The 27312-nt window shown below is 39.0% G+C and overlaps 2 protein-coding genes across 4 annotated transcripts in view; both read left to right on the forward strand.

Moving 5' to 3' along the window:
• Positions 1-24232, forward strand: part of msh3 (mutS homolog 3 (E. coli)) — a 55189-nt gene extending 30957 nt beyond the window's left edge. For 2 of the 3 annotated variants that reach the window (XM_082553436.1, XM_082553437.1), the window contains exons 21-24: positions 8058-8244; positions 21805-21937; positions 22085-22253; positions 23859-24232. In XM_082553436.1, the coding sequence (XP_082409562.1) occupies positions 8058-8244; positions 21805-21937; positions 22085-22253; positions 23859-23940 (571 nt within the window). In that variant the 3' untranslated portion in view covers positions 23941-24232. Of the gene's footprint in view, positions 1-8057; positions 8245-21804; positions 21938-22084; positions 22254-22383; positions 22705-23858 lie in introns of those variants that run through there. The other variant, XM_082553438.1, reaches the window with a different exon arrangement.
• Positions 24233-25578: 1346 nt separating this feature from the next.
• The window catches only part of LOC309719037 (ras-specific guanine nucleotide-releasing factor 2-like), a 44395-nt gene continuing 42661 nt past the window's right edge, over positions 25579-27312 (forward strand). Inside the window, 1 exon segment of the mRNA XM_082554804.1 lies at positions 25579-26315. Coding sequence (XP_082410930.1) covers positions 26040-26315 — 276 coding nt within the window. The 5' untranslated portion in view covers positions 25579-26039.

Below are 27312 nucleotides of genomic sequence, written 5' to 3' on the forward strand. Positions count from 1 at the left end.
AGTTTATTCATAGGCCAGACAATCACACTTATCCCTTCTAATCCTTTTTTTTTTTGTTCCTCACTGCACAGGAGGAAGTGTGTAAGGGGGGAACAGATGAACTACAGTTGTATGACAATGCCGGGTCTATTGTTCCATCAGTGGTGTATAGTAGAAACTCTCGGCAATAAGGTTTTGTTGGAGACCTTTTTTTTGTGCTGTGATTATTCTTATTATGAGGAAAGTAGCAGTGAGCTCTGCGTCTAATATTTAGTCCTGACTACATGTTTAAATGAAATAGAGGCCAAATCGCAGTCTGCGTTATTCTGCCTGTGCTGCGCTATGTGATTAGACCTAATGGCTTGCAGATGTGTCTAATTGTCTTTTTTGCGGCTTTAAGCATGTTCTTAAGTATTAACCCAGCGGGTGCCAGAGACAGCAAGTGTGCATGTGTGTGTGTGGATGTGCACTCTTAATTATATCCTTGGGAGAAACAGTCTGGGGGTTTTAGGTTTCACATTAGCCTAACAAGGTGATTTTGACTGGTCATTACATCAGTAAGCGGACAGTTTAGTTATCATTTCCTGGGTTTACAGTTATCACAGCGACGGATTTGGTGAATGGACAAAAGGACCTGAACTGATACACCTGGTGGTTTATGTACAGGTTGCCATTCCATGAACTAAAAACAAAAAAGATGGCCGTTTGATTAATGCCCTCTGATGACCCTTTGCATGGCTTTCAAGAACACCAGTTTTATTTTTGTTTTTTAGATACCTTGTGCACCATAAATTTTATTAGCCCTCAACTGTAAAAGGCTGATGGCAAGTGCACAACATGGACACCAAAGTTTGTGAATGCAATAACTCTAGAACAAAGCGACAAAGGGCTTTCAAATTGTTGTCACAATTGTATCAACTACAAATCTTGGGCGTGTTCGAATCTTAACAACCTCAGCCTCAGGGTCAAGTGAGGTCAAATTTTCTGAAAATCTTGCGAATCTGATGACTCAAGAACAAAGTGATACAATACATGTATTAAGTAGGAGGCCGAGGGGTACCAAAGGACACCTCCAGTATATTTTATGTTCTGTGGCAATATTCTGTGATCAACCTAGACTTTGTAACAATTCAACTTTTTTTCCATGTGAGCAGCTCTATGAACGAACTTGCATGCATAACATGGTCTCTGCACTTTTACAGCAGTAATCATGCTACAGATTTTTTAATCATTACAGTTAATTTTTTAAAACTATATCCTGGCTTGCATTTTACTTAAAAAAAAACAACAACAAATGAACAAAACCAATAAAAGCCAATTTTTTTAGAGTTAGAAATAATCGTTATGTCTCATATACTGGGCCTTTGTGACATTTGTGACATTGTTGCCAACTGTGAAGTGCCCTCTGGTGGACAAACTTTGTAACAGCAGCACTCATAACATGCTTGAAGGGTGTTTCTGCCATCTCTTCTTTACTTTTTGAAATGTAGAATTTATCGGTTGTTAAAAACCCGCCAAAATCTTGACAAACGGCTTATCTGTTGATATATTGGGTGTGTCGGTGTATCAGTCAAGCTCATAGTATGTTTAATATTAGCATCTACCTCTATAACACATTGTAATGTATATGACAAAAAAATAAGGAAAAGTATAATGGGCCCATTTGAAAGGCACAACAAATATTTTTAGGGCTGAAATGGGAAAGCCCGAGTTTTGGGTTACATATGATGCTTGTTTACGGATATAAGACTTTTAAACAAAGGTCAGTTAACGTCAGCTTTAGAAGAGCCAGTGAAGGTCTATATATAATAAATTAGTACAGAGCTGTGCATGTGTTTGACCGTGTGTGCCTCTGGTGTTTAGTGAGGTATTTGATCAGGGTTGGAGGTTAATATACTCTCCCTGATTCAAACAATACAACTAAGAGCTAATTAAGGTCCACAGTGAAAGCGCACCCACATTGTATAATCCATCCTCTCCTCACCTCCTATGTAACCTCTGTCGTCCTATCAGTTTCTAATTGGACTACTCGGCCTCTCTGTCAGAGAGTTGAAGTTGCTGAGGAGAATCTGTCTTATAATAAATACTCAATCAATTCCCACTCCTGTGTCAAGCATAATAGGTGCAGCACTGGGAATTGCTTCATCTTTTGTGTGTGTGAGAGATATTATGCATTTATGAGTGTGAAAGCGAGCCAGGCAAGAGCAGAGCTTGAAAGTTTTACTTGAGTGACATAAGCAGACTTGTGGGTTGGGGATAATGAGATGGTGCATAGGTGTCTAATGGGATATCCTGTCTGAACTGATCGGGGTGATTGATTATCAATGAGGAGAAGGAGAATAATCGGGATACTGCTTTAAAGCTGTGTGCTGCCTCACAAGAGTCTTGTTTGAATTTTTCTGCCCACTCCACTAAATCTGTGTGTGTTTTTGTTCTTTTGCAGACTTTGGTAGAGCGACTTTAGCTGCCTGGAGTGTGTGTCTGTCTGCGTGTGGGTGCGCGCGCATTTGTTTCCAAGTGGCTGGCAGATGCATGTGTGTGTATTCGTGTATGCAGCTGCTGTGTGTGTTTTCTTGTTGGTTTTTAGTCCTGAAGGTTATAGAGCACATTCATCCATCCCTTCATGGTTGTTATGGAAACAGCAAGAGGAAGCTGAATGTAAAACTGTATTTTGAAAAGACCTTTAATCGACCATGGACTCCTAGCAGTGATTATACCGTGCTTTACACAAGTCTTTCTTACGCTCCCCTCCCTTCTGAAAGCGCAGCTTTTCTGCATTTTTCTTTTTTGGGTCCAGAAATGTGGATATCATCCTCACAAACGGCACAGAGTGTTTTGCTGTGCAACATCAGCACCTTTGTGGGTGTACACATGTTGATCCTGTGGAAAGATGCTGTATCCTGCATCGACTCATCTGTTCCTATGAGTTTTTAATAGTGCTGCAGTGTCAGAGAGTCTGTGCCATCTTGTAGGCGGTATACAGAGCTGGTTAGGCCTTTTGTTTTCTATAAACCTGGAAGGTTTAAATCACACAGGATTAAATTCTGCAGAAATCCATGTAGCAGGATAGTAAGGCGAACACTGAGAATAACCTGAAATAATTTACAAAATATTAAGCGTTAAGATACTTATATCAGGGTTTTTAAAAAAAAAAAAAAAAATTGATTAAAAACATGTGTTGTTATATATTTTTTTCCTTGCGGGGATCCCATTGGCTTACACAGAGTGGCTGCGTCTTCTGAAGTCCACATATGCAGTTAGTTCTTCAACGATGATACATTTGTCCTTGTAGTTTTGCCCCTGTACACCATCACAGTGGATTTTAAATCAGACAAACAAGGAATGATTGAAGTGTAGGTCTTTAGGTTTAATCCAAGGAGATTTAAAAAAAAAAGAAAAAAAGTTGCATCAACTGTTTCAGTCGCAAACTGAATTTCAGCCATTTTTATACACAGTCCACCTTTTTCAGGGGCTCAAAAGCAATTTAATGATTGATTGACAAGCATTTTGATGGACACCTGAAGTTTATTCCTTCATTATTCCATGAAAAAAAAAGATATTTATTGGATTCCAAGTGTTGAACATAAATTTTGCAGCTTTTCAGTGGACTCCTCAATAATTGATGAGTTGATGTTTATTCAAGTGAGGAAGGCAATCCTTTGGGTGAAACACCAATATAAACTTATTAGAGCGATGCAAAAACGTTAAGATTTGCCAAAACTTCTGTCTGGTGCATTATAATGAAAAGGGAGTGCATTCAGGTAATGTAAATACTTGGCAGAAAGGTACAAACCACTGGTTCACCTCAAAAACAAGAAGACCAGAATAGACTAGAAAACATGAAATCTTTGATCAAATCAAACTACAATAAACGTATTTCTGAATTATGAGAAAAGCATAAAAAACAGAAACGCATCATGATCCAAAACCGTATCACATCATCTGTCAGGCATGATGGAGTTAATGTTATGGCATGGGCATGTGTGGCTGACAGTAGGCCTGTGTCACTAGTGTTTATATATGATGTGACTGCTGATAAGAAGTAGCAGGATGAATTCTAAAATGCACAGGACTGTACTTTCTGCTCAGATTCAGTCCAATGCTACAAAATTGTTGGGGCAGAGCTTCCCAGTGCAAATGATAATGACCCAAAGCATACTGAAAAAGTAACCCAAGAATTTCTCCGGGTAAGAATATGTCAGCGAGGAGTTATCATCATTATATGATTATGTCAGACACACACTTCTGGCTGTGAAAAGCCTCATTCACCCACTATTCAAATCCTCTGTTTTCAAGGGGCAGCCAATCATCATGCAGTGACAGAAAGATAATCATGTTGTTGCAAAGTGAATCCTCCTAATAAGTTGCATTTAAAATTTAGATGTTTGTCATTTTCAGTGGCAGGGAGGCAGCTCCATGGATCCAACTGTTTTGTGGGTGCAGTCTGTTCCTATCTGTTTTTTGATCAGTCGTAGGAAAGGAAGGCTCAAACAAATATGTGAGTCATTTCTTTCCCTGCTTTCACTGGTACTGCTGCTAGAATTCAATGACATATCAATGTTCTTGATTTGTGTTTGTCAGGAAGTATTCAGACATTCTGATAATTTTTTAAAATAACATTAAAAAAAACCAACTACCACATGCATTTGTAGGATTACTGCTGGGATTACTAATACTCCAATTTTGAGAAGTATTGCTACAAGGGAACAAAAAAAATGGCAGCAAAATTCTCCCCACAGACAGGACAGTCTCACCCCCCCCCCCCCCCCCCCCCAGCTTTGTTAAGAAGAAATCGAATAAAATATATGGACTTTTTCCCTTTTAGCAACTTTTTTTTTTTTTTTTTTTTAAAGTTGTATAATAGAGGATTGTAATAGTCATGCAAAATACACTTGGGCTTTCATTTTCTTCCTGGAAAACTACACATGCTGATAATGCTTCACTGCTTCTTTTAAAATATGGGATGATTTTATTTTTTTATTTTTTTGAAAGAAATCTTAACTAAAGACAGATCCACGAGTGTCAGAAAAACACTTGAATCTAGCTCAACATGTTTACTTGAAAGGTGTGAGGTGAAAATAAATGGAGTCTATTTCCAGGATCAGTGTGTTTGGCTAGAAAGGAGGATTCAATCAGACCAGCAGGACACCCAGCTGGTGGAGTGTTGCTGTGTTCATCTGTGGACAGAGTGAGTGTGTAAACTGCTCTGCCCTATGCATTATACATCTGGTGTCATTTCCTCTGAGTTTTAATCATGCATGCAGATACAACCTTTATTTTAGAGCCTATCTGTTAGTGGATTTTGGGGGGAAAGTTAGGATATTGATGTTCTGCCAGTTTTTGTTTTAACATAGTTGTGATCAAAAAGTTGTGGCATTCTGCCTATAAAAAATACCTGAATTAAGTTAGGTCAGTCTCCCCTTCAAGGTTTTTTTCTCTTGCAACTTATGGACTTCTTCAACTTCTACTTCCCACTTCTCACAGATTCACTATTGCTTGGTGAATCGTTTGCAGACAAATTTGTGTCTTCCATGCAAACTACAACTGACCGCAGTAACTTCCTGGTGACCAAAGTAATTGGAAGGACGTTATCGGTACAGCACCATGTGTCTCTGAGCAACCAGTCTTGCAATACAGACTGCACTGCCAGCAATTTAGTTATATGACAATAGTGAGAATATTGCAAGTAACATAGTCAGAGTCATACTTTTCTGTAACGAACACCCGAAATACCTCAAGCATCTTTTTAATTCATTATATTCCTTTAAAAATGGTTTTCATAATGCTGTACATGGGAAAACATATGTGCCAGTCTCAGGCTAGCTGTGATGATAATGGACATTTAATTCATCACTTGGGATCTAATAAACTGGCTAATAAAATGCAGCAACATGTCTGCCACACCTCTCATCCACAGGGTGCGTGGTGTAACCATGGCAACACAGGTGTTAGATGCTCTTGTTGGAGTTTCATTCATAGACACAGCAGAACAGGAAGAGACAGATTTAGTGGTGAGAAACACCGACTGCCAGAGAGATGTGGCATCTGTGATCCAGCTGGAGTCGAGTTTCTATCAGATGAGTCAATGATCTGTCTGTCAGTCTGTGTGAAAGCAAGAGCTCTCAAATTGGCCTTGTAGCTTGTGAAGAATTCAACACGTTGTCATAGCATTTCCAATCAGTACATTTCTATTATTGTGGAAATATAGGTGGTCTTGTTGCATGCTGAGTTCGCGTCACTGATGTATTCTTCAGTCTTTTCTAATAAATTGTTGTAATATAACAAGAACATTTTGGTATTGTGATTTCAAATGTTTGTACTTTTTTCTGTCAGGTTTGCTGAAATGACTGGTTTTTGTTTCTAAGTGGTCATACTGGTCATACTGGTCATCTCTTCTCAAGCTGATGGATGCAACCTTTTTCCCCTCTTCAGAAAACAGGAGAAGTGACTGTCACAGAGATATTAAAAAGTGTGTTATTATAGTCTTTAATCTTTTATAGGTGCAGCAGCCCGTCCACTAAATGCTTTTAACAATGATAAGAGTTGATTATGACTCATTTAAATGTGAGTAATGTTGAAGCAAACCTTAGAGTTAGTTTTAATATCTGTGTGGCCATAATGTGTGAATAAATGAGATTAAAGAATTCATTTAAATCCTTTACACCATCAGCCACGTCTTAAAACGGGTTGATTTCTTTCTTCTTCTGTTCAATTTCAGAAAAGGAGCCCCCCACTGTTGTTCTCCTGCATTTTTCACACCCATCATTTCAATCTCTTGTTCTTTTTTTCAGTGCAGAAATGTTTCTCCTAGAATAAGACTGTGTAGGAGCAGGTTCACTGTGAGAAAAATGGCAGATTCTTTGTTTGTTTGTGGGTGTTTGTGGGATTTCTGGAAGAACAACAGCAGTTTGCAGTCCATAATTGTGGATTGCATTAGTGGCATCAGTAGTTTTTTTTTTGGTTTTTTATTATTGCAACTTGAGTTTGAGTCTTTTGTTTTCTGTTTTTAAACACATCTGTCTTTTAATGCTTTCTTCCATGACCTCAACATATGGTTAAGTCCATAGCTTACCTGAAAAAGACATGTTTTTATTAATTATTTGTTAGCAGGCTGACTCAATAATAATTTAAAAAAATCATTAACATTTGGAGGCTCATAGTGCTTACTTGGGCATTTCACATCACAAGCTAGTGTACTCCCAGTGCTAATCCCAAGCCTGGATAAATGGGAGCATTACATCAGGAAGGGGAAAAGTTAGTGCCAGATCAAACATGTGCAGCCATCCACTGTGGTGACCCAATGGGAAATGAGAAAACGGCCAAAAGTTTAAAAAAAAGAAAAAAAAAGGTTCACAGTACACTATGCAGTCCTATGGAAAACTAAGAACATCCCACCTTTAGCTTAAACAGGTAATCACTTTCTGTATAGCTTTATCGGTGTCTTACATCATCGTGGAGTAATTTGGTCCACTCTTTTTTTTTTCTTTTTCTTTTTTTTTTTACAATGTTGCTTCACTTCATTGACATCATTCATTTACACTTAGTGGTTTTAAGGTCCCGCTACAGCATTTCCATTGAACTGAAGTCTGGATTTTGACTGGACCATCGTGGCACCTTTGCTGCTCTGCTTTGAATTGTTTGAGTCTGTTTTGATGTGTGGTGTTTGGTTTTTGCTAAATATGGCGTCATGTAAAAACTGCCTTTCACAAAGGTGGTCAGTGATGATTACTTTGAGTACTTTTGATTAGCAGCACAGTGCTCTTAATTATCCTCTTAACTCCTATGGAAATGGTAAAGGTTTACTTAGTTTTCACATGACTCTCAAACTGTCCATCACTATAATGCAATGCTATCACCACAAAGTTTCCACAAGTAAACATGTAATTTTTTATTTGGTTTTGGTTGGCCGGGAGTCCCTGGCATTTAACCAGTAATTTATTGTGTAGTCTGCAACGTCGTACCACAAAAATGTTTGACTCTGTGATTGAAACTGAAATGCTCAAAAGACAAAAATATCGTGTTTCACTTTATGGCTTACTTATTTTCTCTGTCTTTTTTCCCCTTTTCTGATTGATCAGGATGGGAGCTTCAGACAACATCTACAAAGGCCGTAGTACATTCATGGAAGAGCTGACAGAGGCCTCAGACATAATTTCCCGTGCGACCAAGCAGTCATTGGTCATCCTTGATGAATTGGGACGGGGCACAAGCACCCATGATGGAATTGCCATCGCCTATGCCACCCTGGAATATTTCATCAAAGATGTAAGTGTGTGCAATGTAAGCACTACAACGATGGCATTTAAATAAAACAATTAAATTAATGAATGTGGAAATGAAAATTAGAAGAGCAATCAGTAAAAAAGCATAGGCAGGCTACCTGGGCTTGGTAACCATAGAGATATCTTTAAACATGTGCCAATTAATCCTTTTCATAATTCCACAAACATTGTGGGATCTTGATACCAGCCTACTTAATCATAAAGGTAATTGCCTTTGGTAAAGTGTGTGTGTGTGTGTGTGTGTGTGTGTGTGTGTGTGTGTGTGTGTGTGTGTGTGTGTGTGTGTGTGTGTGTGTGTGTGTCCATTTGTTTGCATACAATTATTTGATTGCATATACTTGATGGTGCTGCAGACATCCTTGAGTGTTTGTTTTAGAGTGAGATAATCCAGCAGAAAGGACTAAGACTGCTACCATGTTTCCATATCAAGTTCAATGTATAAAAGTCTTGACAGGAAACGGTTATTTGCAAATAATTTAAGTGTAAATTCTACAGACACATTTATAATTTATTTATTATAAATACATGGATCAAATATTTGTTGGAGCATGTCTCTAAAATCGTAAACCTTATCTAAAATCCTTCTGGATTTCTCTTCAGGGTCATCTTATTGGCCAGCTTTGAGCTTTTATTTTTAGATCACTCCCTTGCACTGTGCCCACTGCAATTTCACTACAGACCTCAAATTTGGGCAACGAACAAACATCAACTTCTGTTTCAAACTCACCCAAATGTTGTTAGAAGAGTCACTGCTGATTATGACAGCTGAGTCTCCAGATACCGCTGAGCAGTTTTCAAAAGGAACAGCATGGGACATCTACTCAGTGACCTAAAAATGACACTTACACTGAAAATGATCCAGAGAGGCACCAGAAGGTGATCTCGAAGGAGACGAACACAAAGATTGCCTAACTTGACTGTGTACAAAAAAAAAAGAAAGTTTCCTAAGCTGTTTTCCCGTTCTCGTACGTACCACAGTCTTATGTCAGACCTGTTCTGACTGCCGGAAATATTCTGTTTGGTTTATTTAGGGGCTCTGCTTGGGCAGAGCGAGTAGGAGTCAGACACATTATGCCCACTTGTTGCTGTAAATTCACCAGTGCTACTCCCATGTGTATCACACAGGCTTAAAAACCATAAAAGGTCTGATGTCATCAGACATTAGGGTTGCACCTCCATTAGGTAATGTCTAAAGAATCTGGAGAAATCTCAGTATGCAAGAGACAAGGCTGAAAATATGGTGTCTAAATAATTAGTAAGTCATTACGTTATGTTTTTATTTATATATTGCGCAGCATGCCAGGATATTTTGGACTTGCTGCTGCTATCCTAATAGACAGGAGGACATAATGGAAAAAGAAATGAGAGGAGGCACATGGAGGACTGCTTCATGACTTATGTTGCAGTGCAGCATCCTAAAATGCTGACATAATTAAAGCTGATGACACGCTGTCCATTGTCCAACGTTGTGCTTGGACATAATTGTGGCCAAATCCGCTCTCACCTCCTGTCAGCGTTCATTAAACTGGCGTGGACAGAAGTTAGAAAAGTCTAATTTTAGCCAAAGGCAGGAGAAGAGTGGCTCACACGCAATGGTTCGCTAAAGAGGGTAGACGGGGCAGCAGATACGTGCTGTTTCACCTCTGAATACCTGGAATGAGTGTTTGGATGAGAGACTGCCCGTGCGCATGTGTGTGTGCTCTGCTGGGATTATGTGAACTGGCGCAGTCAGGAGCCCTCGGGATGTTGCACAGTGTTGCGTATCTTTATTTTGGCAGGACAGATGAGCGGCACTTTGAGGGGGATGGGGGTTGTGTTATTGTTAACTGAAATTGCCAAGTCAAATAAAGTCACGGTATCTGTAATTTTCAAGTTTTTGCTGAATTAATGGATCGTTACTGTCAGCACAGAAAAATCATTATGACTGCTTGACACAGGCTGAGTGCTTGAGGTTGTGGCATCAGTTTGGACACAGCTGTTTGTCTTCTCAGCTGTTTACGCTCGCAGTATTTTCCATCGTATAACAGACTAAAGAAAGAAATCAGGCTTCCTTTGTTCTTACTCCATGTTTTCTGATTCCATTTTAGTTTGGAATTACTCCTCTGATGTTGCATATTTTGTCAAACGGGTCAACTGAGTTGGCCAAATTGTTTCAGGTCATGTGAAAGATGTTGCCGTAGAACAACCCAGCACTGATATTATTCGATGCTGCAGCTCCCTGGGGCTTCTTAGTCTGTTTTAAATTTTAGTTTTGGTTTTTGGGCTGGCACGCTCCTCTCTTATGAAACCTTTTTCTAGCAGAAAGAAAAAGCACTCTCTGCTGATCTTTCGGCAAGCGAATACTGTTTTTTTCTGACACATTGACCAGGCACCAAATAGCACAGTGACCAAGTTAATTATCTCGTGGGTAAAAAATATTACATATTAAACATTTTCTATAGCAACAAAAACAAATAATTATCTGAAAACCACGTTATCCCCTTTTAGAATGCCATCCATGTCAAATTTGGGTATGCAGCAAACAAAAGTAGTGTGGTTATAGCAGTAATATAAGACAGTGAGTATGTCACCTTTCTTACCATTTATGTTGTATTTCTAAATGTTTGATAAACAAATGGCTCTCAATCAATGAACACAAATCAAAACTGGTTGAAAATAAGTTTATCACAGTGCTGGTGATAAGAAAATGCCCAAAGTCACTGAAGCTGATACACAGGCAATTCTGTAGTTTGCAGAAAACACACAAAAAAGACAAAAACTAAAAGAGACTACAAGAAGCTAACAGATAGAGCTGGGCGATATATCGAGTTTTTAAAACATATCGATATATTTTTATACGAGATATAAGATGTGACAATATCCTTTATATCGATATAGTCTATGTTACCTTATACTTATAGTTGTGGAGCCGCAAGTTTGCCTCTCTTTCGTCTACTTTTGTCTCTACGCAACATTACTCCGCCTCGCCTCTATCCTTCACTGAACACAACTCCCCCTCCTCCCCCATCGCTTCACGTGCAGGCAGCGACAAGATGGACACGGCAAATCTCCGTTAACGAGTTACTGCGCATCGCCCCATGCGTGGGGCTGGACGGCGTCAACGTGTTAACGAGCTAACCATGCTAACGAGCTAACCGCGCTAGTCCCTACGGGCTGCATAGCCTAAAATCCTTTCATTCTCTCAAAAGTTGACAGCGCGCCTTATGTATGAATTCTGGTTGTGCTTGATGGCCGCGAACCGATTTTATGTGGTACGCGGCGCTCAGCAATCTGTCAAAAATGTTTGAGTACGACTTTGGTCAGCTACGGAGCTGCACCGCTTGATAGATTGTCGGCGCATTACGGCTACCGAGGAGCCTCGCGGAGTGATACGTACTGTGCTCCAACGTAATATTACCATATTGTGTGTGTATAAGGACCATAAATAGCACCTGTAAGAGACGTACGTGGTTATGAAGCGGATTTCAAACTCCAGGCTGTCAGTCACGCTGTAAAACTTGGAAATAGAGCTGCTGTGAAATCTGTCTGTCTTTGTTATTACGCTCAGCGTCTTTTAGTTTACATTTTGACTGCCCAATTGTGAGCTCTTTGTTATGCACAAAAACAACATTGTTTTATTTTATTTATGGAGCATTATTATTTAATGAATGCTCATAATTTATTTTTGAGTAATTTTTCATGTACATCTGTGCTGTATGTTAATAAAAGTGCCTGTGTGACATCTGGGACACAGCTTTAACTAAGAACTCTCTTTTTGTTCTTACTTTATGGCTTAAAAAAAAATATCGAGATATATATCTTATATCGCCATCCAGCTAAAAAATATTGAGATATGAATTTTGGGTCATATCGCCCAGCCCTACTAACAGACTTCGCATACACACTGCAGAGGTTTGTGTTTTTAGCAGTTGGTTGTGCGTGTTAGTGCCCTCCAGGCTCCAGCTTCTCTGGAGAGAAAGGAGTTATCAACTCAGATGGTCTACGTTGACCTTAGGGAGCATGCATTTAATCTCACACTTGAGGCACATTGTTTTGCAGGCTGTTGTGGATACCCACAACGCCAGATGTTAAGCTGACAGTCAATGGACTACGCAAGCCACAGATTCTGAATTTGGGTCTCTTCAATCCCAGGGTGCAGCTCCCACTTTATTCCACTGTGACAGATATTATCAATGGGTTTCTGGAGTTCTGCTTAGTGCTAATCAAAGCTTACAAACTGTAAGCAGCCTGTGAGAGCCTGAGTTTTGATTCTGATTTATTTCTGTTTTTCCAAAATTCGAGTCCAAATGCTTCAAATTGGATCGAGTTAACCTTGTTCAAATATAGATGAATAAACATTTATCTTTGAAAAACTCTATACGGGTTTCATTTTTTGCCAGTTCCACATCAATCTTTGGACAGAGTCTTGGGTTATGTAATTCTGCTGGAAAACATAGAATGAAAATGTTTAAGTAGCACCTAATGCAGCAGGGAGATGCTGATGGCACAAGAAAGGGAGCTCTCTGACTACCTGTTGTATAACAGCATTGATTTGTTAGAAAAGCCTTGCTATTAAAGGAAAGGCAAACAAAAGGGCACAAAAGAAGTTAAGCTTTTGCAGCAAAAGGCCTCTTTAGCACAGGCAGACATGCAGAGCCTTTCATGCCGACTCCTCTACCTCCTACTCATCCTCCTCTGCTCCGTCCCCCTCCTCAACAGACTCAGCTGTTCACGTCAAAAGTCAGACAACTCCTCCTTTGACTTGGTTGTTATAGTAACACACCTTTTCCTGTCCCCAACATTCACCTGAGAGCTGGTTAAGAATGTAGATGGGTTTCATAACTTCACTCAATAATAGAGGCAGCCTTGATGCAGAAAGAGAAAAATAAACTGGTAAGCTGAAGGGAAAAGACTTCTAAAACTAGAGGTTGCTTCTCCTCAAAATCTCTGGGTTTCACGTTGATGTCCATCCTCTTCTTAAGCCGTTGTGGACTCTTAATCACAATAACAGCATGTCCTGTTTTTGGCTCTACACAAAGTTTAACACTGCACATTGCTCCTTACTCGGTTTGCATGTGACTGCCCTCGTGTTGTAACTTTACACTGTAATAGCAGAGAGAAGCAAGTCCAGCTTTGTGGAGAAGTAGAACTCGCAAAAGCTCACTTTTGGCTGCACACTAATGAGTAAATTTTCAGTGCAATGTACTGTATCACTCATGTGGGCGTAAAATAGTCTGATGTGCTCATGCTGATGCACAGAGCTCCTACAAAGACCCAAATGTGCTCCACAGCACTCTGCCCTGCGCTATGCTTGCACTTCACTCATACACATGAATAAAATTCTGTTCTCTTGTCTCTCAGTACACAGTAATTCCATTACTTTCTCAAAATTTCAAGTTGTGACTTATTTGACTGCACGACTTGTATTCAGAGTGTCACTCTTTTGTGTATATTGTATAGAAACAGGCTTCCGAGCATGTGGTTCAGAACCCAAGAACAGTATCTCAGGATAAAAACCAAAAGAGATGAGAAACAAACTGTGATATTAAGAGTATATAAAATTAGTGTGAACTTTTCTGAATAAAATACTAAATCGTTTTACTTCTTGGGACATCTGAAAATGTTCCAGATGAAAAATTAATTTCGTTAAACCACCCGCAACATGCATACACACTACTGGCATTAATGAGGGGTCACAAATCGTTTTCAGCATTGTGAACCACTACCTCAGAGCAAGGATCTGTCCTGACTGAATATAATCTGCTAAAAGTTTCTTCCTCTTAAAAGGAAGTTTTTCCTTCCCACTATTGCTAAGTGCTCATATAGGTTGTCTGATTGTTGTTGTTTTTTTCCTGTATTAAGGTCTTTAAGGTATGTAAAGTCCTTACCTTAAAAAAAGTGCCATGTTGTGATTTGGAGCTCAGTTTAGATTAAAACTCTGCCATGCAAAAAGTGTTATAACCATCCTTAGATACAAGACTGAAGTTTAGACTTTGAGGTCTGTTAAGAACATATATTTAGCATTTACTTATTTACTTCACTTGTTATGGTGATATTAAATTGGCCATAAAGTCATCTGAAAAAGAAACACTGGAAAACTAAGTACATCCCATGATTTAGTAGCTTGTAGAACCACCATTAGCTGAAATAACTTGAATCAGTCATTTTATCATTGTGCCAGACGTTTTTGATCTTCTTTACATCAGTTCATTGAGTTTTGTTCGTTTATGCTCCGTGCCCTTAAGATCCTACCAGGGCATTTCAGTCGTGCTGAGGTCTGGACTTTGCCTGGGCCATTGCAACACCTTGATTCGTTTCTTTTTAGCCATATGGTGTTTATTCACTGGTATGCTTGGGATCATTGTCCTGTTTCATGACCCAATTTGGCCTGAGCTTTAGCAGTTGGACAGATGGCCTCACATCTGAATCTAGAATACTTTGATATACAGAAAACCTCATGGCTGGCTCAAAGCCTGTAAGGTGCTCGGGTCCTGTGGCTGTAAAACAAGCCCAACTCATCTATCTTAAAACACAGTTCTTGACAGTTGGCATGAGGTGTTTGTGCTGATAAGCTGTATTTGGTTATTGCTAGACGTGGCTCTATGCATTATGGGCAAACATTTCCACTTTGTCCTCATCTGACTCATATTAAACAGATTAGGCTATTATTTTCTCTGGAGAAGCGTGGAAATGACTGTACACCCTGTTCCCACCCAGCCTGGTTAAACTTGAATTATTCTGCCAAGAAGAATGGCAGAAACCGTGTAAAAAGGTGTGTCAACCTTGAAAGATCTTGCCCAAGAAAATCTAAGGCCGTCATTTCTGTAAAAGGTGCTTTGAGTATTAAGTAAACGATGTGAATGCCAAGTAGGATATTTCAGACCTTTTTTCTGACAGTATAAAATTCTCCGCCGAAATGTTCTTTGCTTTGTCAATGTGCAGTAGTGTGTATAGATTGATGAGGGGGAAAAATAATGAATCCTTTTCAGGCTGAGATATGTCTAAAACTTAAATGAGTCTGCACTGTATGTCCTTTCTGTAAAATGTGAGTAAAAGTAAGTAAAGTTCTACCAATAAGTTTTTTTGTTTACTGTTTTGTACTCTAATACTTTTTACTATTTGAATATTCACACGTCCCTACCCATAGTATCGAAAGGAAGGTGTTACCAAAAAAGTGCGAGCACTGTGTAGGCTGTGTTTCCTTTTCCTTCTGCCTTAATAACGACTTTCAATAAGAAGAGGAAGACACCCTGTTCTTTGTAAATGGGTTTAGATGAATTGGCATTATACGCCCAACTAAATTTCAGGCGTGCCAAATATGGTCATGTCAAGTCATGGAAATGGTATCTCCCAGTCTTGTTCATGAGTAAGAGAAGAGTAGAACAAGCTGACCAAATGTTCAAAGCGGCTTTTATCAGTGTTGCCTGGTGACTGTACAGACAATTTTGATGTCCTGTTGAAAATGTTGAAGCTTGCTTTCCATTCATTTGGATGTTTTGAATTACCTTCAAATTAACTACCTCCTGTGAAGATGTTGCAAATTGGCAACTTTAACTTTATGCTACTCTTTTTCACTGCTGCAGTCCTTACCTCTAGTAAAGCGCTTGACTACTAAAAAGCGGTCTTTGTTTAAACAAAAGACGTCAAATTACACACCAGCGGCATATTTTCACAAAATCTTCCACTCTCTCACACACAAGCACCTCACCGAAAGCCTTGCTACCTGTGTGAGCCGAGAATACAAAGGGTGTTGAGTTTGAACTGCATTTGAGTCTAATTGGATAGAGGGAAGTAGCAAGACAAAGAGATGGAAGTAGTAGTGTTGACACCTCTAGCCTTTTTCCAGCGGATCATATTACTGGCTGGAAGCACACTTTGGAGCATGCTTATGTTCTTGTTTTGCACAAGGTATGAATATAAAACAGTTCTAATAAGTCTTTCAAGGTGCAGATGCAGAGACCTGGACCTGAGACAAATTTGGAGCTTTAAACCAGATTTAGAAACATACTGGAGGAAACAAGGTGACTCAATACCAGGCAATCATCATCATCTTTAGGAAAGGGCAGGTTATTAGTCTGTTTGTCTGTCTCTGTGGCGGTCTGTATAAAATCTCCTGGTTCTGTAAACAAACAGCTGTATGCTAAAAGCCTGGAATATGGAAACACGACAGATGACAAGTGAGCTTTAATTGGTGATGTTACATCAGGCTTATGTTTTCAGCTCATTTTACTTTGCCAGACTGATAACCAAAATATATTTTTTGTTTTTCTTATAAGTTTTTTAAGGTTTAAAACATTTGGATTCTAGAAAAATGAGCAAAGATAGTGAGAAATGCTAAGTGTCCGTTTTCTCAGCCTCAAGGAGTATTTGTTTTTGTAACTGCTTGCAGGTAATACTTTGGATTTTCACTCTTTAAAAACCTGATATCTCACCCAATGGTAGCAGGGATAAACTCTCACAACCCCATCCTGACTCCGGTAAGGATAAGCGGAAGAGAATGGGAAAAATTCTTAATGAATTAGCTTTATCAATGACTAATTAATTAGTTAACTAATTGTTTCAGCTCTGATTTCTTCAGCTTTCAGTGCACCCCGGGGTGGTCCGGTAATTAGCAACCATTAGCACTTAATCAGATCATTTTCCAGACTGCAACCTCCTCCTGTCATGCTCAGTTTTTTTTTTGGTCCAGTGTCATTAAACAGGTGTAAATAATAAATTGCAGACTGCAATGATTTTTGGAATTTGTAATAATGCATTTAATATAAAATAGTACAACATAAACAGCGGGGCACCATACCAAATCTTACGACTTAGACATTTTCATTGATATAGAAAAAAAAAATTGATAATTTTGAATTTGTTTTATTAACACTTTCAAAGACTACATACTCTGAATCATGCCATGACTGGATATGAAAAAGAGCATCTCAGAAGCGGTGGGGAAGCGTTCACAACATGTTTACCACTGTGTTGCATCACTTCTTCTTTAAACAGCACTCTGTAGGTGTTTAGGCACTGAGGAGAACAACTCCTGAACTTTTGCAAGCGAAATCCTCTCCTAAAGCATATTAAATCTGCACAGAATTTGGGGTGTATATTTTTGCATTTTTTTGTTTTTTGATGAACCAGATGTTTTCAGCAGGTGACAGGTCTGACTGCAGGCAGGATAGTTTATCACTGTTGCTTTTACTGTTGTAGCATGAGCAGAATGTGGTTTGGCACTAAAATAGGAAAGACCTCGATTTCCAAAGACACTTTGTGAATACCGGCTTATGTTGCTACCCTCTCTCTCTCTCTCTCTCTCTCTCTCTCTCTCTCTCCCTCTATATATATATATATATATATATATATATATATATATATATATATATATATATATATATATATATATATATATATATATATATATATATATATATCTCATTTGTCTTTATAGATGTCCAGATTGCTTATGCACTAATGCACCCTTGTAACATTGCAGATGCTGGCTTTTCAACTGTGTGGCACATGGTCTCTCTCTCATCTTTAGCTCAAAGGATGTAGCTTCCATCCACAGAACAGTTTTCTGCTTTGCATCAGTCTCTGTGGGGTTTTTTACATTTATTATTAATAATATTAGTATTATTGTGCTATTAGAAGTTTTAACTTGGATTTGAGGATGGAGTGGCACTGACAGCAGTTTTCAGAAATGTTGCTGAACCCATGCAGTGATTTCTTTTCATTACATTACATGCCTGAGGGCCTAAACATCATGGCTACTCAGTATTAGTTTATGTCCTGGCCCCTTAATTACAGAGATTTCACAGATTCTTTAATATTATGCAAGACAGAAAAATGATGGCATTATGCTATTCCTATTTTGTTTTTAAACTATTTGCCCACATTATCTTTCACAGACTAAAAGCCCCCAGTTTTAATTCTGGAAAATTCCGAGATGCCCTTAGTCTTGTTACTGCTTTGTTGCCAATTAACCTAATTAGTTGTGAGAGGGTGTTTCTTTTTTTTTTCTTTTTTAGCATTACACAACTTTATTTTTTCATCTGTCCCACCTCTTTCGAAATGCAATTCTAGCATGAAATCTAAAACAGTAACACATTTCAGCATATAAGCCTTCATCAGAAAGAAAACATTCATGAACAAAAGTCCATGAACACACTTAATCTTTTCCAGTGGTATTCCACCAATAAGGCCCTTCGACATATGGACTTCCACCAATAGCAAGCTTCCACTTTGAGAGTGAAAAATGCCACCTATATGACGAGTCTTCTTTTCAAATGTTTAATTGGTTTAGACATCATTTTATTGCACTGTACTCCACATGTTTTGAAAACGAGACTGTACTGCGTGTGTTGTTTGAGGAGTGTGGGAGTGACCCTGCACATGTCTTTTAGACAGATGTATTACTACTGACATGTGACCTTTCCTAGAGCAAGCGGTTAGTGGGCTGATCCTGGAGCCCGCTTGGACTCCCGCAGCAACCTGTCTACTGTGATGATGTGAAATTTAGGCCTGCTCTACCACGAGAGATCGTACATACATTCTTGTCATTACTGTCATCACTGGGCTTGGTGGTTAATTATAGCAGTTTTTATATCAGTCGTTAATGTATTTTCAGTTTTCAAATCAGTTTATAGCGAGTGGGAGAAAAGGTTTTCACAGTACTTCTGCACTCACTTCTCCATTTACATGATTGGGTTGTTAAAGTAATCAGGAAAAGGAAATGCATTTATTTTCGTTAACAGCTTTCAGCGGCTGTCTTGAGAGAGCAGCGCTAGGTAAAATGTTTGTGCATGCATTTGACAGAGGCTGGGTGAGTGAGTGCATGCACCACTCGCTTTTTGTGATTTTCATGTCTTAACCTTAATGCCACAGTTCAGCCGTGTAGCCTTTGGATAGCTCCCAGGATTGACGGAGATTAAAGAATCACAGGATGGAGTGACGTGTCTTCACTTTGCTGAAAATCTCTCCAGAGCCTAAAACGCCTAAATTTGGTATTTACAGTGACAGGCAAAAAAAAAACCCTGAAGTGACTGAAAATGGGAATCCTTAAGACAAAGGGGAAAAAGTAAACAGACTAGGAGAGGGTGGTGGTGGGGGGTTTACACAATAGTTTGTATTGATTCAGCATACTGCAGGGGTACAGAGGCACTTAAGTAATGCCAAGCCAAAGAACAGTTGATATTGATGCTCTGTTATTTGTTTTTCAGCTGCTGCTTTGGCTTAGTTGCAGTAACACAGTGTTACATAATTTAACATTTGTTGTAATACCTACCATTTGGTGCACAGTATGTATTACTTAATCTCTTTTCTTTTTCCTTTTTGTCTTTCTATTATTTTTCCTCTTTTTTTTAGAAATTAAAAAAGTAAGTAAATGGATAAATATACTATTAAGTCAAAAGACTAAGAAAAACTTGATAGAACAAAATGCAGATATTGGTAAATTAGTGCTGTTGTTGAAGTGGTTAAAAATGTCAGCACACAGATTGGTGAGTATGCCAGAAAAGAATCGCAGAGGCCTTAAAGGTCATCAAAAGTTCCAGTTCTTAAATTTCATCTGGTCTCATTGGCAGTTCCAAGTTTCCATTTTCTCCTCTAATATTTTGTCTTCGATCGCAGTGGTTGTCAGCCTAAACTGTGATCCATATGTGCATGTGATCTCATTTTTGTTATTCATTGTTTCCTATCAAAGTAATTTTCTGGTGACCCCTTATATTCATTTCATGACCCACTGGGAGCCTCGGTGTAAATACAGCTGATCTAATACATGGATTATCACAAATTCTATAGACATTTAGGATTCCTACTGACTTAAGTGATCCCCTAACTAAGCTTCATTACCACATTTGTGATTTAACAATTCTGATGAAACTGAATACAAATCCTCACATCATGCTCAGAATAAATGCATCCTAAATTCTCCATCCAGGGAAATGACTTTGAGTCATGTCCAGAGATTGCAAAATTAATGATATTCTCAGCAGCCTCGGGTATACTCTGTTTCTCTCAGTTAGCAATATTAGCATGTTAAAAATGTAAACTCAAATATAGAAATGGCACCATCAATTGGGAGAGGTTAGAATCAAGACTGACACTCTAGGCAAGGGGATTTAACACACTAGAAATTCCACATGGAGTGTATTTGATGGTTTGTGGCTCTTCTTGAGTCACAAATTTTTGCTCACTCTGATTGCTTTTGAATCCATTTTTATTTCACCAATATTTCAACTCCCTGTCTATTAAAAAGGACGGATGCGAGAGGCTGTTACATCTGCTGGAATCTGCTTATTTGGCATTGATGGAGGCAGGTTTAAGTGACTGTGTTTAGCATTAGAATCAGGCGCATTGCTGGAAATGGACACAAATGTCTCATCTAATATGTTTCCATGCTGCACATTTGTTTTGTAGTCAAGTAATCACTGTACTTCCAGTACAGTGATTACTTGGTAGGTTTCCTCAGAACAGCTTTTTAACTTTTTTGCATGTTGCATTTTTTTCATCTTTTCACACTGGGCAGAGAGAGAGGAAGGCTGCTCTCAAACAAAATAACTGTTTTCTAAGAAGCCAAGTGCAACATTATTCTTGCACAGTGATTAGTTGATTAGCTGTTTTGTGCTTAGTCCTTTGATGTAATAAACATAGTCTGGTGATAGTGGGATATCAAATTTCCTATAAGCTTATAATCTTCTGTATGGTTTGTAAGAGGCAGAGTTTTTGAATGGTAGTATTTAAGGTCAGCCCTGGGGGGGGGGGGGGAAGAAAAGCTTCACAGGCTTTGTAGTCTAGAAGTCTAGATGTTTACAAGTAGAGCTGCCTTATTAATCAGAGCTTTCCTCTGGACACCCGTTTCACAAGCCTTCACTTTCCTTTCAATATCTGCAGCCCATCTTAAAGTAATCGAATGGGTACCTTACAAGTGCATTAGTCTTTAGGAGGACCATTTTCATCACAGTGGGTATGAAAACGCTTATCTCTCTAGACTGACGATCTAGCATTAATTAACCAGTGGATACCATACTTAATGGTCTCTGTGCAAAAATAACTATTTTACCATTGTTTTATAGATGGAGCACATAAGATAAATTCCATAAACTGGAAACTGAACTCATTTTGAAACATGTTGCTAAAGATTTCAAGATTCCTTTTGCCCTTTTAAGTCCAATTTTCCTCCTTTGTTGCAGTCATTTACTGTATCCAAGCTTCAATCAGATAAAATGAAGCTGGAGGCTCATTTAATGTTATCACTGGATCGCCTGCGCTCACTTTTTTTGTTGCAGTTTACCTAGATGAAGAACATTTTCTGCAACAAAAGTGACAACCATTTCTGGGAGCCTGCAGAGCTTCAAGCGCAATGATGCCATCCCTACCTGCAGCTTGCTGTTTTTTACTGAATAGTTTCTCACACAGTATACCAGTTGCTTTTGAAAATGGATGACCCTGTTTGTGCTTTTATCCTGATCCTTAACATTTTAAAGAATAAGTGTAAAAGACTGAAGAAGTTTCCAGAGGTGCCATGTACTCAATGTTTCTGGATGTTATTGCTTATCCATCTCACTCTCTCTCTTAGGTGAAAGCCCTAACCCTGTTTGTAACCCATTATCCTCCTCTGTGTGAGCTGGAGCGGGTGTATCCTGAACATGTGTCTAACTACCACATGGCTTTCTTGCTCAATGAACCTGATATCTCTGCTGACACTGATGGTATGTACACACTGTTTTCAGTGTTTTCATTAATTTTTGGTTTCCCTGTTGCTTCGAATGATTGGAATGATTTCAACTTTGGTCATTTGCAAATGCTTGACACTTTAAGATTGTAATATATTACGTGTATATGATGTGCACTAACAGATGGAGAAGTTCAGCCAGAGTTCATTACCTTCTTATACCAGTTAACTGAAGGAGCTGCAGGGCGGAGCTATGGTCTGAACGTTGCCCGACTGGCTGACATCCCAGATCCTATACTGCTCACTGCTGCTCACAAAGCCAGAGAGCTGGAGAAAGTGGTCGACGCTAGAAGGTACGCGTTCACATTTAACCATTTCGTAAAGGCATGATTCCACTTAAATTACACATTGAGATCAGTTTAATAGTATGAGGATCAATGTATGCTGTAGTTCTGGAGTAGATTCTAAAAGTTTTTGTTTCAGCTGAAAACCTACTTTAGAAATTAGCATGGAGAGTCAGAATGGACGCATCCCAACTTTAAAACAATGCAGTAACCTGAATTTGTTCAGCTATCAGTGGGGTGGTGAAATCCCAGAGGTACAATTCATGTAACAGATATGTGTGTGAAGGTTTACAAGAGACCGAAAACTGTGTTGACTTTTCTAATACTAACATGAACTGTGGAAATAAGCCTTTTGTTCCCAGATGATGTACACTTGTGGCACTATTTATGCCTGCTTTGATTTTTTTCAAATGATTGGCACCCCTGTAGTGTTGCTAAATAACCTTGCTTTTTCCCCATGCAGTGGTAAAGTGAGACTGCCAAGTTGAATTATGGGAATTTTAGAAACCAGTGTTTTTGGAGTGTCAGCTATGTTAAGAACTAAAAGGCAGAAAACCTGAGCTTCTGCTGCTATTTTTTTAAGTAATTTTTTTTTATGTCCTCTAACTTTGTGTGAGTGTGATACTATTTTGTTTGAGTATCCTGTAAGTCTTCCAATACATTACAAAATGCAGTCCTGTGTTTTGGAGAGTTTTATGAAAAAATAGAGCCTGGAAGCTGAAAACTAGGGTTGAAATGTGTGCCATGAAATAATAAAACTCAAGGGAGCTCTACAGACATGAAACTGAATGTTTTCTTCAGCTTCAACACTCAAATGAGCTAGATTTTATACTTGGGCTGCCACATCTCAATCAGAAAATGTACCAATATTCTTGGAAAATCAGTGCAGACTTTGTCCCCTTCATCAAGACAGGGAAACCTACAAGCAAATCCATGGCAGAATATATACAGCCAGTGCATAAATTTGAAGAAACTGGGGGAAAAAAAGCCTTAGTCACAGTTTGTCATATGTCCAGTCCTATTTTCCATTGGATAATTTTATTGGACACTTTCAGAAAGGAATTGAAAATACTGTGTTCCTTAATGCTTATGCAGAGAACTTTCTTTTAGGATCAAGATCAGAAAGATTTAGCCTACAATCAAGTTAAAAAGTAGAAATATGACCAATTCCAAGTTTTTTCTTTATGTTTTTTGCAAGCAAATTATCAGCATATTGCACATTTTTCCAAAAGCAGTCTTCTGTCTCTGTAAATTTGTAAAACGCCACTATCCTCGCTGTGTAACAGACAGCCTGCTGGGAGCTGAGTGTTGCTTAGCTTCCTCCAAAGTAATTCTCACATTATGAAATATCACTCACACAACACCTGTCAGAGTAATCCTCCCTATATGAAATGTTTGTCCTCTGTTTGAGCGAAGCCAAACAATGCACAATAATCACGCACAGAGGAGTTTGAGGTGCAGCTTGCAGGTTAGGAATATGGATTTTATTGTACACAGCTATGTGTGAGGGAACAGTGTGTTTAGACTGTAAGCATATTGGGCAGTGTGAAGACAGGCAATGTTGTACATGCAATACTGTGTGAAACATTTAAGTCTTTGCCTCTTTCTCTTTAGAAAGAATAAGAAACTTCTCTCAGACCTTTGGAGGATCTCCGACAGATCGTCCCTCATGAAATGGCTGCAGTTAAACTCTTGACATCACCGGAACATTATTCACACCATTGTATGAAGAAAAAAGTCCTAATACCAGTGAACGGGAATACTTTGAGAAGAACAAAAGTACAAATATGCTGACCTGATGGAGTACGTGATGCTGCTCCTTTTCTAGTGTGTACGTGTGGATTTGTGGGGAAAAAAAGGATTTTAACCATCTCAGGTTCTGACAGTCATCACCTTTTCCACTGTAACTGTCATAACGTCAATAATGCCAACTGATCAAGATTGTAGTTATTTAATAATTATTAAAAAAAAAATTCAAACCTGCCTTACTTGCTGGTCTTCGACGCCATGCTGATTTAGCATTTTTTAATTCCATTCGGTTCCTGTCCATATATGGCATCCACAAAACCAATTGTACAACTTCGCTTATGATAGCAGGTTTAGTTTAGTTATGTTTATTCACGAATCAATCAAAGTTAAACTTCAAACCTGATTAATATTTTAAATAATAAATATAAAATAATTTGTGAAATGTGTCTCCTTAAAAGCTACCCACAGTCCATCAAAGAGCTTTAAAAGATCAGATAATACGCACCAAATATGTGTGTGTGTGTGTGTGTGTGTGTGTGTGTGTGTGTGTGTGTGTGTGTGTGTATGTATGTATATATGTATGTATATATGTATATATATGTATGTATATATATATGTATGTATGTATGTATGTATATGTATGTATATGTATGTATGTATATGTATATATATGTATGTATGTATATATGTATATATGTGTGTTTGTGTGTGTATATATACAATATCCTATCCTAACATACATTATGATATGAACCTACAGTGTATCACAGTGACACATAACAATAATAGCTATGCTTTCAATTTCCCACAAGGGAAATTATTGTCTTACAGCAGCAGGATAAAGAATAAAAATAGTACCGTCTACAATAAAAAACATAGTTAAAGTCAAAGTATTCAAGGCGCATAGCAAGGGCCTCTGTGATTAAAAAAAAACAAAACAGAAAATAAAAATGAAGTTAAGAATAAAAAGTAAGAGTGGCATTGCAAAAGATTAGTGCAAATTGCATTAATACATAATATGTACGCTATGAATGAAGGTATATATATATATATATATACTGTAGGTTTTGAAGGATCCTTGCCACATAGGATTCAAAATCAAACATTTTATTAGCAACTGTCGTAATAAAGTCCGTTTGAAGACAGACAGATTGCTTTGAAGCTCATTCTAAATTTGTGGACCTCTAGAACAACCCCAAGTTACTCAGAGATTCAAGTTACACAGGAGCTGTGTTAACAGTGTCTACTGTAGCCTAAAGCCTTCATCATCCCTCAGCCAAAGACAAGAAGCAAACTGCAGAACTTTGGTAACATTTTTCTCCGTTTCAAACTTGAGCTGACGCCGAGTTTATCACGTCCAGCAGCTCCCCCTGGAGCATCGAAAGGTTTTATCTATTTAAGATTTAAAAAAAAAAAAAAAACATGCATAGGAATAACCCGAAATATCTGTAAACTTAACTTGGATATAAAATGAATTCCCAAAACTACAAAACATTTGCTGTTGGAAAAAAGTACAGAAATAATTCACATTTGCTACACTGTAAGCTACATATTTAAAGACCTCACTCACTCTCACAATCGACCAACTCACTGTCGCTCCGCCTTTAATTCCGCCAACTCCAAGATCAGCGCGCATCACCAGAGAGAGAGCGAGAGAGACCTAGTGAGAGTGAGTGTGCGATAGAGAGAGAGAGTAAACCACTGCCAAAGCCGATTACAGTCTATCGGGACTGCGACTCTGTGTCCACTTAAGAGGGTTCTTCCCTTTGTGAGCGGCACGCCTCTCGCTTTCTCTCGCTTTCCATTTGTTTGATTGTAAAAGCGAAGGATGGATTTATTTGAGTGAATGCGGGACTCGGGCATCTTTACTATGAGTTCCTCTGCAGAAGCGCTTCCGTCAGCGGGGCAACTTTTCTATGCACCACGGCGCCGCTGAGCCGCCCGTCGCTCTGTGGCAAAGTTTCCACGCAAGCCCCGGGGAACATGGGCTCGCAGTGAACGCACCGGTTGTCGCACTTTCTTTTGTCTACACAACAGTACGACAATATGCAGAAGAGCGTCCGCTACAACGAAGGGCATGCGCTATTTTTGTCGGCGGTCGCGCGTAAAGAGGGGACTAAGCGCGGCTACCTGAGCAAGAAGACGGCGGAGAATAGCCGATGGCACGAGAAGTTCTTCGCCCTTCACCAGAATGTACTGTTCTACTTTGAGAACGAGCAAAGCGCGCGCCCTGCTGGGATTTACCTGTTGGAAGGATGCACCTGCGAGCGCGCGCCGGCTCCCAAGATGTCCACCACTGGGAAGGAGGCGCTAGAGAAGCAGGTGAGATTGAATGCCAACAGGGGAAGTCAAATCACCGAACCTTGCTGTGAATGAGCGCGTTCAAACGTCTAATGTCACCTGCCACAACTTTTAAAAACGCTGCATATCCCAATCCCACTGACGTCACTAACATCATAAACTGAGCCAGGCACTCAGTGTATAGAAGTCTGTCAAAAGAGAGGAAGATTACCAAAACCAGTCGTGGTTTTTCAAAGATATTTTGTATTGACTTACTTGTGTGGAATGTTACACATTCTTATATTAATCAGAATTACACGATCAAATCTTCTCCTCGCTTTATTACAGACGGCAATATATAAAGAGCAAAGAGATCATGCAGCCTCAGACTAAGGTGCCTGCAGCAGCTCATCCTCTCTGCTTGCTTCAAAAAGCCCTGCAGTGAGAAGAGCTCGGAGTGCATCCTCCCAGAGCAGGTGACCATTCCCTGATGTGCCATAGAGAGCAGGCCGGGGGGGGGGGGGCACAAAGCTTTCACACCTCATATCTTTGTCCACAAGTTTAAAAGTCAAGTACTTGTCGCTGTCTTCGACACTATAGCTGAAACAGCTTTCTGTCTCCGTGAGGTCATAAGCTGCCAGTTGCAAAGACAAAAACTGAATGAATCAAGTAATCCCATCAGTTTAAAGGATTTATTCCAACACACGGGTTATTTTTGTTTCCAAATATGAATTATGAAAACCACAAGACTGAACGATGTATGTAGCTTCAACTGAAATTCATGTCAGTCTGACAGAGTCCAACAAAACAGTGCAGCAACAGGTTCTTTGTCTAAACAAGTTGATTTTTATTCTGTGTTCCACAGCAACTCAATAAACCTGTGTAATCTTAACGATTAATAAACATTTGTAACTGTGATGTAAATGGACTGATTCTTATATAGGGCTTTTCTACTCTCCTGGAGTACTCAAAGCGCTTTATACAACATACCACATTCACCCAATCACACCCATTCTCACAAGCACGTTTTCTATACTTA

The sequence above is a fragment of the Aulonocara stuartgranti genome, assembly GCF_965226115.1.
Source record: "Aulonocara stuartgranti genome assembly, chromosome: 12".
Lineage (NCBI taxonomy): Eukaryota > Metazoa > Chordata > Actinopteri > Cichliformes > Cichlidae > Aulonocara > Aulonocara stuartgranti.